General features: G+C 40.5%; 2 protein-coding genes across 2 annotated transcripts in view; one reads left to right on the forward strand and one right to left on the reverse strand.

Annotated features, from left to right (window-relative positions):
- Positions 1-13,116, forward strand: part of LOC140946275 (uncharacterized) — a 111,405-nt gene that overhangs the window by 27,376 nt on the left and 70,913 nt on the right. The gene's annotated exons all lie outside the window — the stretch shown is intronic.
- LOC140946264 (uncharacterized) lies at positions 4,915-6,346 on the reverse strand. The gene has a single exon (XM_073395358.1). The coding sequence runs from the start codon at positions 6,133-6,135 to the stop codon at positions 4,915-4,917; it is 1,221 nt and encodes a 406-aa protein (XP_073251459.1). The 5' UTR covers positions 6,136-6,346.

Genomic DNA, 13,116 nt, shown 5'->3' on the forward strand with positions numbered 1-13,116 from the left:
CAAATTGTAGTAAAAATTCTAATTGTAATAAGTTGCAGTCTAATTGTAGAGAAATCTAATTGCAGTAAAAATCTAATTTATAACTTATAAAGCAATTTAATTTAGTGAGATGGACCATGAGCAGACCAGATCCACATCAAAAACACTCATTAAAAGAGACTTTTCAAAAGAGGTTCTTCAAAAATGATTAAAAACAGCTAAGGGACGTACGTAAAACTTCTAGGTAAAGCTACGTTGCACATGTTGTTCCACAGTTTTACAATACGAATAAAGTATAAAGCTTGAAAAGTGCAAATCTTACAGGCCGGGACAGTAAGAGTAACAGCCAGTAGAGCTCAGTAGGCTGGCCGCAGCGCCTACGTTGTTAAAGGTTACATAATATGTAATGTCTACATCAATATATACTAGTACTGGCTGTACAAGTGTAAAAGAAAATGAGATCATTGATTTCTCTATCGTAAGGCAATGCAAGCAGTGTCTCCCCATATGACATTTGGCCAGTCATCAAACTTAAAATCCATCTGGTGGCACGCTTCTGAACTTGTTCAACCTCAAGTTTTAGTGACTTCTGAGTGGGAGATCCGGGATTTCTGTAGCGTAACAAAGGTGGGGTTTGATAATTGCTTGATACTTATAGAGACTTTCTTACTGCCACTTTAGTTAACATGGGACATGATCTCTTTAGCAAACCTAGAAGTTTTTTTGCTTTTGCTGTAATCAGGTGTAAATCATGAGAGGACACAGAGGCTTTTTACTGGAAGTACAATCCCACGCAGGGATGTTTTCTCCGCTGGCAGATAATCCGACTTAATCCCATTTAATATGTCGCGCTCCTGGAAAGTGCGAAAATTTTCTTGTCGTGTATTAGATTTCAGATACATTTTCTTAATCTTCATTTCGCGCCAGAATAAATTAGTTTGCGCGCAAAGCACTCCTGAAAAAATCACAAGGTTTGTCCCACTTCGAGTCCACCTTCTGGAGATACGCCGGCTTGGTAGCTAGAATACATTGCCGAGGCGAAGATCTGGCATTTTTTTCCTCCTCGTCGTATTTTCTCCACGACAAATGTTTATATTTGTGGTGAGAATGCAGCGCATATCGGTGGATTTTACTTCATGCGGCTTGCTACCTGTGAAAGAAGAGTGCCGGATTTCATCGTTTTGTCCATGTTTACTAGTGTTGGCGAATGTAAGGTAAATGAACCGACAACTGTAAGGTAAGAATTGAAGTTCTAAATTTGTTACTCGGCGAAAAATCGTGGAATTGGAATTCGTGAAACTCGTGGGTATTACCTCTGTTACCTAATGTCATGCGATGACTCCTCGCTTTTTCGATGCGTAACACGGATACAAGAGATAACTTTCTTTCGCAAAGTGAAGTATAATTTACTTAACGAGACCATTTGACGAATATTTCTAGTTATATGCTTTATTTACATTTGCTTGGCTTATTCAGGCTACATGCCAGGAGTTTGATGACAATGTTTGTGTGCTATAATTATGCTGATAAGTTTTTGCACCTTTATATTGAAACCCATGTAAGCCAAATGTTTCTAACCTCTAGCAAAACACTCTTCTATTGTGGAGGAACTGTTAACGTCTTTCGGGGCCCAATATGGTGTCAAATTTTTAGCGGGAACAAAGCTTGATTTTTGGCCAAACAGACTATAGCTTTTTTGTCTCTGAAGAGAGCGCGAGGCAAACGTCCGTCACAGAGCGCAGTGTAACCCAGTGATTCTTTAGGTAGAGCTTACAAACATAGGCTGCACTTTAGGTGGCACACCCATGGGTGCAGTGTAACCCAGTGATTCTTTAGGCAGAGCTAACAAACATAGGCTGCACTTTAGGTGGCACACCCATGCGTGCAGTGTAACCCAGTTATTCTTTAGGTAGAGCTAACAAACATAGGCTGCACTTTAGGTGGCACACCCATGGGTGCAGTGTAACCCAGTGATTCTTTAGGCAGAGCTAACAAACATAGGCTGCACTTTAGGTGGCACACCCATGGGTGCAGTGTAACCCAGTGATTAGGCAGAGCTAACAAACATAGGCTGCACTTTAGGTAGCACACCCATGGGTGCAGTGTAACTCAGTGATTCTTTAGGTAGAGCTAACAAACATAGGCTGCACTTTAGGTGGCACACCCATGGGTGCAGTGTAACTCAGTGATTCTTTAGGTAGAGCTAACAAACATAGGCTGCACTTTAGGTGGCACACCCATGGGTGCAGTGTAACTCAGTGATTCTTTAGGTAGAGCTAACAAACATAGGCTGCACTTTAGGTAGCACACCCATGGGTGCAGTGTAACCCAGTGATTCTTTAGGTAGAGCTAACAAACATAGGCTGCACTTTAGGTAGCACACCCATGGGTGCAGTGTAACCCAGTGATTATTTTAGGTAGAGCTTATAAACATAAACTATACAGGTGTACATCAGATGGCAACAAGTTTTCCAGTTAAAACTTTGTCATAAAGTGCTACACCGTGGCACTTAGACAATTTCTTTATCGCGCGCTTGATACATTGTTTTGACGCACAATTGATAGTCAGGAGAAGTCGTATTGTCTAAAATCATAGCAAAAGACAAATTTACACACATCACAGAGGTAAGGTAAGGTAATACACGGTATTTCCCTTAGGTATATTTACATTCAAGTATAGAAATATAACCAGATAAAAACTAAAATAATAACGATATAACAATAAAAAACCTGCTTCACATTTAGGCCTCGTGTAAAGATGCATATATCTAAATTAAGGTTTTTTAATTTTCCTTTAAAAAAATTATTGCCGCACCTTCAGAAACAAGCTGTTCTACAACACTCTTCCGTTATAAGAAAGGCTTCTCTTTTAAAATTCAGTGCGGGGTTCTGGAACAGCGAGCTTGTTTGTATTCATGCATTTTCTGTTAGGTTATAAGCGATTAAATCGCATGCAGCGACGAACAAAACGCGAAGCCGTCAGATATTCTAGAACCGTGTTATTTTCAGTGCTGTGCATTATTATTGCTTAACTAGCTAACTACTAATGTATTAATTTTTCCGATCCATTTTTTGTTTCATCTCTATTTTCGCGGCTTTTGCGATACAAACTAAATTCATTTTTAGTTGTGATGGCATTACACTGCTTAATCATGACGGCTTTGGAAGAAACTTAATATATTGCGCTTCGCGATTTCGCAAAATTGCTGCGAGAATTAAAATATATTTTCTTCCAGAAAAGTGTTTTCACGCTTCTTTCTCTAGTCAATTATCTCGTTTTCTAAAGGTCCTTGAGAACTGAATAAGACAAGATTTTATTACCTACAACCTACAAACCTGATTTATTTTGACCACATCGAAACAAAACTGGAAAGAAAAGCCTTTTATTTTTGCCGGCTTCGGCCTGCCGACGCGATCGTGTCTGGTTTGCTTTCATGATGTCATGTTCCTGACAGAAGGGTGTCGGGAAAAACACCTCGCGCTGATCATACGTGACAAAATCCGCCGCGCCTAAGGGCCGAATCGCACTAGAGCCAGACAAATCAAAAATTGTTTATTTTATGTCAAAAATCTGTCAACGCTTGACTTGTCCTAATGCGATCGCGTATTTTCGAGTTAGCCAAATATTCCGAAGGACAGCCAAACTTCAAAGGCTGCGATGTCCTGCTCCGAGGCAGGACAAATGGATCAAACAACCGAGAATACAATAGCTGGTGTTTGTTTTTTAATTAAGACGTCAAAAATGATGAGTACAACGTGATCTTTGGTTTTCGCGCGTTCTTCACTTTGCAAGATGTCGGACCAAAACAGCCCGCCAAACAGCTTTCCATTTTGCTATCCTCCGGGTTATTTCTTCCAAAACTTTTATGATTCGTATCCATATCGGAATTCCACGACCTCGATGCCCCATGCTACTACCAGTAGTTCTCCGCCAGGACAGAGGAGTAGCAGTCCTCAGTCGGGAAGTAGTGCTAGTGGAACTAGCACTCCGACATGCGAGATTGCCAGCACTTCCACTGAAGGAAACACGAAGCAGGACAAGAGACAGGGCAAGACAACGCAAGACCGATGGACAGAGAACCAGGTGAAATACCTTGTGGATCTGTGGGAGGCGAATATATCAAGGTTGGAGAGCCAACAGTCGAGGAAAGTGTGGGGTGAAATCGCCACTAAAATAAACGAGCAATTCGACCTAGCGCGCCTTCCAAGTCAGTGCGAGAGAAAAATTAAGCACTTAAAAAAGAAGTACAAAGAGGCCAAGGACTGGAATCGATCGCAGACGGGAGGAAATAATGAAACCTGCGAACATTTTGATGTCTTTGACCGCGTGCTCGGAGGCAGGGATGTTGTTACTCTGAAGCACGTGCGGGAAACTGCAAATGCAGCAGCGAAAAATAAGGAGAAATTGCCTGACTCGCCTGCTGGTGACGAGGAGGAGGGATATACCTCGGATCAGGCAGAGGAAGCCCTTCAAGCAATGGGAATCAAAGTCAAAAGCAGGAGCGAGAGGAAGAAGGGAAAAGGAAAGGGAAAAGGGCGCAAGAGAAGCCTGGAGAACGACGATTCTGAGGATTTTGCTAGATTTACCGAGAGAGTGGAGCGCCAGGGTGATAGATTGGCAAATGCTGTAGAGCAAATGCAAGAAATGCAACGAGAGCAAACTCAGGCCATGACTGGTTTCCTCGCTGCTCTGACCAAGGCTATAGAAAAAAATTAAAGGCAACAGTTTTCGTTTATCCTTATTCACTTATCCTGCTTTGTAAACAATTACTCTGAAACTGCAAAGAGACAGTAGTTCAAAGCAATGCTATATTCTAGCGTTTATAAGTTTTCGTTCCAGTTTTTTTACAAAGTCTATATGATCAAGAAAACACGAACAGAACGAAAATAGCTCAAAACAATATGTTATTGTTAAGAGATCAATGATAAATAAAATCACATGGCAATGTACTCTTTTAGTAGTTCTCTGATATCGTCGCCATCCCTCAAAACATTTACATCATTATCATTTCCTCCGTCGTCGTCGCCATCATCCCATTCCCATTCATCGCCGGCATTAATGCAGAAATTGTGTAAAACAGCACATGCTACAACTGTATCACTCACAGAACTAACCCCGCTTTCGATTTGCTTTGTCAAAATACGCCAACGACTTTTCAGAATTCCAAAGGCGCACTCCACGGAAACTCTGGCCGAGGAAAGTTCCTCATTAAATGCAATTTCGTCGGGATCTTGCGTTCCTTCAGGGTAAACTTTTTGTAACCAGGGAGCCAAAAAATAAGCGCTATCGGCCACCAAATATGGACCAATCTCTCGGCCGAGAACATTCATAGTAGGACCAGTCAATAATTCTTGGTTCTCGCATCGTCTGTAAAGGCGACTGTTCCGTAACACGCGTGCATCGTGCAGGGATCCTGGAAAGCCAGCTGCTACATCTAGGAATCTTTTCTTGCCATCAGCCACGGCTTGGACGATTATATCGTAGCGCTGGAATCGACTGAAGTAGTCGACTCTGCTGTCAGTAGGGGCTTTGATCGTGACATGTGTGCAATCAATTGCACCAGCCACATTTGGAAGATCAGAAAGCTCTTCGAAAGTTTCCCTCGTTTCAACAACTTGAGCTTCAGTTTCAGGGAATTTGATATAATCATGTTTTATAGAAACCAGTCCTGTAACGACGTCTTCGACGGCCTCGATTACTGTCGTTGTCCCAACGTTAAAACCAGGCCCAATCGAAACGTATGTTCCTCCATGAGCTAAGCGCGTGAGCCCAATTGCCAATACCTTTTCTGGCTCAATACACCTTCTAAAACGAGTGTTTTGTCTTGTGATGTATGGGCGAAGGACATCCAAAAGCAAACGAAAAGTAGCTCTTCTCATTCGAAGCTGTTTCCTGAAATATTCGTCTGGGATTCTTGGGTCATTATAATGAATATCAAACCATGAATCGGCGGGTCGAGGGAGAACCCAAAAGTACGGATGTCCACGCCGATTTCGTCTTCGCCTTCGAATCTCGAACAATCTCAGAAAAGCTCTCCCCTCTAGTTGAAATTGAGCAAGAGACAAAATTATCAGCATCATCCTCAGCTGAGCGTACATCTGAAATTGTAGGACAAATGCTGCAGCTACAAAAAGCAGAAAACGTCTTGGGATCATGTTGTTATGAAATATGATTTCCCGCCAAGTATTGGATAATGGAAAGGTCACAAGTGTGACGAAATGTAAACATTTCGGATTTGTCCAACGTAAACAAAACGTTAGTGCGATGGAGCGTGGACAACAGACAAATTGTCAGCGGACAAACTTAAAGCCAAATCCTGTGGAGTTTGCCCCGGGACATTCGAAATGTCTGGCTCTAGTGCGATTCGGCCCTAAGCTAATGAAGAAAAGTCTAAGGAATTGTATGGAGCCTTTCGGGATACTTACAGTGCAAGCCCTTTGTGTCTGAAATAACTATACCCAGATCCTTCTCCTCATGCACACGCAGTAAATTGTCAATAAAGAGAACAAATAAACCTGGACCAAGTAGGCTGCCCTGAGGAACTTCCGATGAAACTTGAGACCGTTACCTACACCAGACACCACTTTTCAAATTCTCCACTTAGGTGATCTGTAAACCAACAAAGAAGCGTGCCGCCTTCCGCACCATATCGTTTGAGCTTTTGAAGCATAACTTAGTGATCAACGGAATCGAAAGCCTTAGCCAAGTCCAGGTAGATAACTTCTGTTTGAATATTTTTGTGCACGTTTTGACTAAAGGCATTAGAAGATAGCAGCTGTGTAGTGCAGAAGCGATTTAAGTCATGCTGGAGAGGAATGATGAATTGTTTAACATGATTGTTAAGTGTAATACGGACACAACTTCCTAAGTCCTTGCTAATAATACATAACAAGGAAATAGGCCTATAATTTTCATTCGGTTCCATAGAGTCTTTTATATGCACTGGTGTGACATTGGTCTTTTTTCTATTCAGAGGACTAGGTGTACTTTGCTTACTGCATTCTTTAAGGAGGAATGGCGGAATGTTTCAGTTAAGTGATATATCGGGCATTTGCATAACTGGTTTATGTTGTTGCGAAAGAACAGAAATATCGCTGTTTACAACGAGACTCGTCGGAGTAAAGACGGATGAAAAATAATAATAAAAAAAACAATAAAAAAGATCCGCCTTTAATTTTTAACTGGTGTCGTAGCCTCGGTGCCTGATTATAGGTTATCACGGAATTTGGTTATAATCTTCCATGTATACCTCAGAAGAAGTTCGAATTCGTCCGCGTTTCTCTGGCTTTGTGCTATGATTAGAAGGACAAAGTAGTGAAAGAAGCCAAGAGGTAAAGGTTATGGTCCTTGTTTTACGTCGGTATCACGAGACGGTCCTCATTAGACTAACGAGTCTAATACTAGCCTGCGTAGCATGGCGGTTTTGTCGAGCCGGGCGCAGGAGCGGCGTAGCCGCGATATTCGCGCGCGAAGCGCGCGAGAACGAGCGGCGAAGCCGCGAGAAAAATAAAAACCGCCTGCCCGGATTCGTGGCCTTTTCAACTGCCGCCCCCTTCAACTCATTTTGACATCCTGTTGACAACTTGTTTGGTTTCAGTTTTCCCAGCCAATCAGAAATAAAGTGTTGACAGCCTAAACACGACACAAAAGCTCGTGATATAGTGTAAAACGTGTGTAAAACGTGTGTAAAACGTGACCTTGGCCGGAATTGGAGTTTGCTTGAACAAACACAGGTTTTTTCTTTGTGGCTATCTCGTATGGGGCGCCATACTGGACATTATTGCAAACCTTTGATATATGTGCTAAACTCCAGTGTGATATGCTCATTGTCATATTAACATGCTAAACTCCAAATAAATATGGTGTATCTACTTCTGTTCTATATGGCCATTGTCATATAATCGTGCTAAACTCCAGATAAATAGCCCGCAATAAATAAATACAGCCTGTTTTCAACCCCTAAATTTGCAGTGTTCTCTGAAAAAAATTAGCATGCTCAACTTTTCATTTCGTATGGTATGATGCACCGCGCGCTTTAAGCAATGCCGCTACCCAGATCCCTATCGGCCACTGGCGGTAAACCAAAATGGCGGCCCTTAGTGGTATAGCGGGATCAGAGAATAGACTTATATCCTTTTTTCAAAGGACAAAAGCACTTCTTGCAGAAGCGGAACAATACATTTCTATATTTCCATCTATTGAAAACATAGATGAAATAGAAATGTTACACGAAAGGCTGTCTGAGGCTGGAGAAACTGTTTTTATTTTGAAAGAGAGGGCTGCCGAACTCACTAGCGCGGATCGTGATTTGGAAATGGGAAACTTTTATAGCAACATGGATCAGCTGTCCTTATACTTGACAAGACTCCGAGTATATTTTGAGAATATAGCAGATGATTTAAGTGAAAGCACATTGAATGTGCCAGCTCACCAATGCGAAAGGAACTACACAGGTACAAGAGGTCAGCCAAAAATTAAAGTTTCTAAAAGGCAAATACAATTTCTTCGAGAGTTGCACTTTCCTTGGGTCAGAATAGCGGAACTACTCGGAATTTCCACAAAAACTCTAACTAGAAGACGACAAGAGTTTCAAATTGAGGACGAGGGGGAAGTTAACTGGTCTTCACTTAGGAATGGAGAACTAAGAGAAATCATGCAAGAAATAATGACTGTTACCCCTGGGATTGGTCAAACCAGAATGATAGGTGCACTACATAGCAGGGGAATAAGAGTGCAGCGATGGAAAGTCAGGGAACTTATGCGTGAGTTGGATCCAGTTGGAACAGCACTTCGGTGGAGAGGAACTATTTGTCGAAGAAAGTACAATGTACGAGGTCCAAATGCACTGTGGCACATCGATGGGAACCATAAGATGATACGCTGGCGGCTTGTGGTACATACTGCTATTGATGGATATTCTAGGTTGATACCATATCTGCACTGTGCAAACAACGACAGATCCGATACAGTACTTGCACTATTTCAGAATGCCTGCCAAAGTTATGGAATGCCTTCAAGGGTTAGGAGTGACCATGGTCTCGAAAACATGGGTGTAGCCCGAATGATGTTGGAGTGTCGGGGAGTCAACAGAGGGAGCATGATAACTGGAAGTTCAGTGCACAATCAAAGAGTCGAACGGCTTCATAGAGATGTGACCAGTGGTGTTCTTAGAAGCTATATAGATGAGTTCAACATGATGGAAAGATCTGGTCTATTAGACCCTATCAATGAAGTCCATTTACTGTCACTTCACCTTGTATTTCTGCAGGAAATTAAGAAATCTCTGGATGAATTTACCAGGCAGTGGAATTACCATGGCCTTTGCACAGAAGGTGGTTCATCTCCTCTTCAGCTTTGGACTGAGGATATTCTAAGATCTGCAAATGGCAGGAACTCACCTCTGGATGGTATTTTATGAGAGGAAGAATTAGTTTGGTATGGCGTAGATGAAGAGGATGCCATTTCTGTTTCAGAAGAGGATCAAGAGGTGATTGTTCCCAGCAGTAACATACCTTTGAGTGAAGATTAGCTGGATTACCTTCACTCCCTAGTACCCACAAACCTAACAAGGAGTGAACGAATCTCTAAATATGTTGAGCTTGTGGGTGTTAATAATGAGATGCTTTAAGTTTGGGTTTGAAGAGGGGCAGGGAACCTAGAGATTAAGCAACTGGCCATTTTATGGGCTGAGTGTAAAAAACTTTCCCTCTAGGTTTACTGAAATCAACTTTCAATGTAGAAATATATTTCAATGTAACCATATCATTACTGATAACAACTTGCTCAGTGTCATCCGCAAATTTTACTACAAGAAATAGAAAGCATTCTGGCTTCTCATTTGTCGTGTCCAATGTGTAGCTGTAGCACGTGAGTTCAGGTAAGGAAATAACTTGCATATGTCACAGCATTGACGTTTAATGTTTCCTTCTATTCATTTAGGTGCATACCAATTTCAATGTTAGCTATCCATTAAAATCAAAAGATTTAGCCATCTTTGTATTGCTTGATGCATTACAGAAACAGTTTGCAAACCGGTCTGATGAGTTCGGATTTTAAAGGGTAGGCATCAGGGTTGTGATGCTGTTGTAAATATCAAATATGGGGGGTACTGGGACTAAGACAGCCTTTACCTTAGTACAATATAGCTCGGCTAGCAAACAGTCTTTAGTAGCTGCATTTACTAGTTTTCCCACCCTACCCACCCTGGGTAGTTTTTGGTAGTAAATTCATTTCCTTTATGTCTGACAGTCTTGCTGTTTTTACAACTTATGTATACATTTGTTGATTCCATTTGAGTGTAACTAGTCTTATTACCTGTTTCATTTTAATATTGTACCTATATTTGAGTGATTACCTATTTACATGTTGTAATAAAGGCTGTCATAGTCCCAATCCTGGCTGTGTCCTGGTTGGCATTTAGGTCATGTAACAGTGAAATTGGAGGTCATTTGCTTTAGTTTTTTTCACTGTACAGTAGTTGTTGTATTGTTGATTTTGATATCAAGCAGCAAAACAAGTTGTAAGGTTATCATAAGAAATCTGTCAATGATCCGTGAAACAAAATCATTTTTAAAAGAAAGCAGGACATTTAGGTCCATGTTTTGAATTGTACTGATTATAAACTAATCCATAGCTATAGCCATTTGTAACTGCAATAAGCGTAATAGTCTCATGGCCTTTAATAACAGACCACACACCAAGATTTATTGTAACTGACGTGCTTGGTACTTGAAATAAAATACATGGTGAAACTAAAACAGGAAGAGAGCAAAAATTACAAGCTGTGACAAAGGAAAATCAGAATAAAGAAATAAAAAGCCTGCAAAAACAAGGACTGTGAAGTACACTGACTTACATTGTTTCGGACAGAGAAAACTGCTGTGAAGCCAATTGCGGATAACACGAAGAGACTGGTAAAAACTAATCAGAACTGCACTAACCGTGGACCAAAATCAACTGAGACCAAACTATACTGCAAAACTATCATAGAATATGCAGAAAATAAAACTATAGAAACTTAGAAAGGTGCTAACGATGATGAAACACCAAAGAAACGCTAACAAGGGGGGCGAAAACTGACAGAAAGGAATAAAAACTTAATGGTGCAAATAAACCAAATGAAAGGACGAAAAGAGGTATAAACTAATAATGCGCAGAAAACAAATAATAGAAAAAAATGTTACACTTGTATGTTCCACATTAATTATTGATGACTGATACTTAATACAAACACAAGAGACAGTATGGAAAAAGGAAGGACAATGTTTAATACATGTATTATACATTGCATTCTAAGTGTTCCAAGCTAATCAGTCATTTTGGCCAATTGCAAAAAAAAGTTTGTTTCATGCAAAATGCTATATTAAGAAATAACATGGGGATGAAGGTACTTCCCTTTATGAACATAAACAGCAACAATGTCAATGTTTCAGTGCAAAAGTTTGGAGATGGACTTTTCAATAAGAATAGGCCACTTACACTAAGAGGTAACGTGACTAATGCTTCCTTTGAACAATGAGTTGGAATCTTGCCGATGCCAAAATTGACAGAGCACATAATTCTGGTCATGTGACCAGCCACGAACTTCCTCATTAAGGAAATGGTGCAGGTTGAAAAACCTAATCACTTTTATTTTGTTGAAGCTATGACCCACTAATTGTTTTCTTAAGGCAAAATCATATAACTTTCATTTTCATCTAAACGATGTCACGTGACTTCTTAGTGCAAATGGCCTAGCTATTGGAGGATAATTAGCTTCCAAACAAAAAGCCCTAAAAGATTGTTTAGTTTCTGAGTTCTTATGGATAGCCTGTATCGCATGTCAAGTTAAACCTCAACTCTAAACCTTGAAGGGCTAACTTTATGGGCATGAACAAATACCTCTTCAAAGCATAAAATGTAATAACAATGACAATTGCCAAGTATATCAGTGGCAAAATACCATGAACAATAACTATAACGTTCTACCACCAATGAGATATGCTTGAAATACTTTTTCATATGCTTAAAATGTCACAGTGGCAATTGCCAAGTATCAGTCAATAAATATGTCTCTAAAAAAGTTAGGAAATACTCCTTTCAAAACACAACATCACTTTAAAAGACCTTGGATTAGCTGTTAACTAATCACACACAGTTAAACGATTTCCTTGCAGAACTAGCAATGACTGCTTTCAGCGATGAACTGAAAGCTTCTTCGCTCTTACCAATAGTCGGAAATAAATTTCTTAACTGAGTGCTGACTGGTGTGCTTTCCATATTTACATTTCCTGTCTGACTTGATGGTGTTCGCGTCGACAACACTCCCGTTTCATGATGTCTCTGACTCAACATTCGTTGCTCAATAGGCTGCACATTACCATCATTAAAATTGTCCACTAGTGACCTTGCCTGGCGAGCGACGTTTAATATTGCCTCTCGAAAATCTTCGCTACTTTCCGCCATTGCTGCCCTATTGAAATTTTCAAAATGGCGGCCTATTTTGGCCGATAGGGATCTGGGTAGCGGCATTGCTTAAAGCGCGCGGTGCATCATACCATACGAAATGAAAAGTTGAGCATGCTAATTTTTTTCAGAGAACACTGCAAATTTAGGGGTTGAAAACAGGCTGTATTTATTTATTGCGGGCTATTTATCTGGAGTTTAGCACGATTATATGACAATGGCCATATAGAACAGAAGTAGATACACCATATTTATTTGGAGTTTAGCATGTTAATATGACAATGAGCATATCACACTGGAGTTTAGCACATATATCAAAGGTTTGCAATAATGTCCAGTATGGCGCCCCATAATCTCGCGCATAGGTGACTACACTGCGTTCTAAACTTGACTGAGTAGATCTTATTTTTGCTGCACTAACTCTTACATTTATTTAGAGGTCATGAAGTTGGTTTGTTTAATCCGTATTGAGTAATTATTCCCTGTGGTTAATGTTAGTGTTGCTAATTAGAATTTGTTGATCTCAGATGCAGTTGTAAAGTACTAATTTCTTTGACCACTTTTAAAGCCTAAAGCTCTTTATTACGGCTAAATAAATATTTTAGTTTCTTTGGTCTTTTCCGACTAAAATGCTTGGATCTGGACAACTACAAACCAAGGAGCCTTGGTTTGTAGTTTCTTTGTCCGTGAAT

Source organism: Porites lutea, chromosome 1 (genome assembly GCF_958299795.1).
Source record: "Porites lutea chromosome 1, jaPorLute2.1, whole genome shotgun sequence".
In the NCBI taxonomy this organism is placed as follows: Eukaryota; Metazoa; Cnidaria; class Anthozoa; order Scleractinia; family Poritidae; genus Porites; species Porites lutea.

What these genes read in the sequence shown, in the direction of transcription:
- LOC140946264 (XM_073395358.1), bottom strand. Translation starts at nt 6,135, where the DNA reads ATGATCCCAAGACGTTTTCTGCTTTTTGTAGCTGCAGCATTTGTCCTA.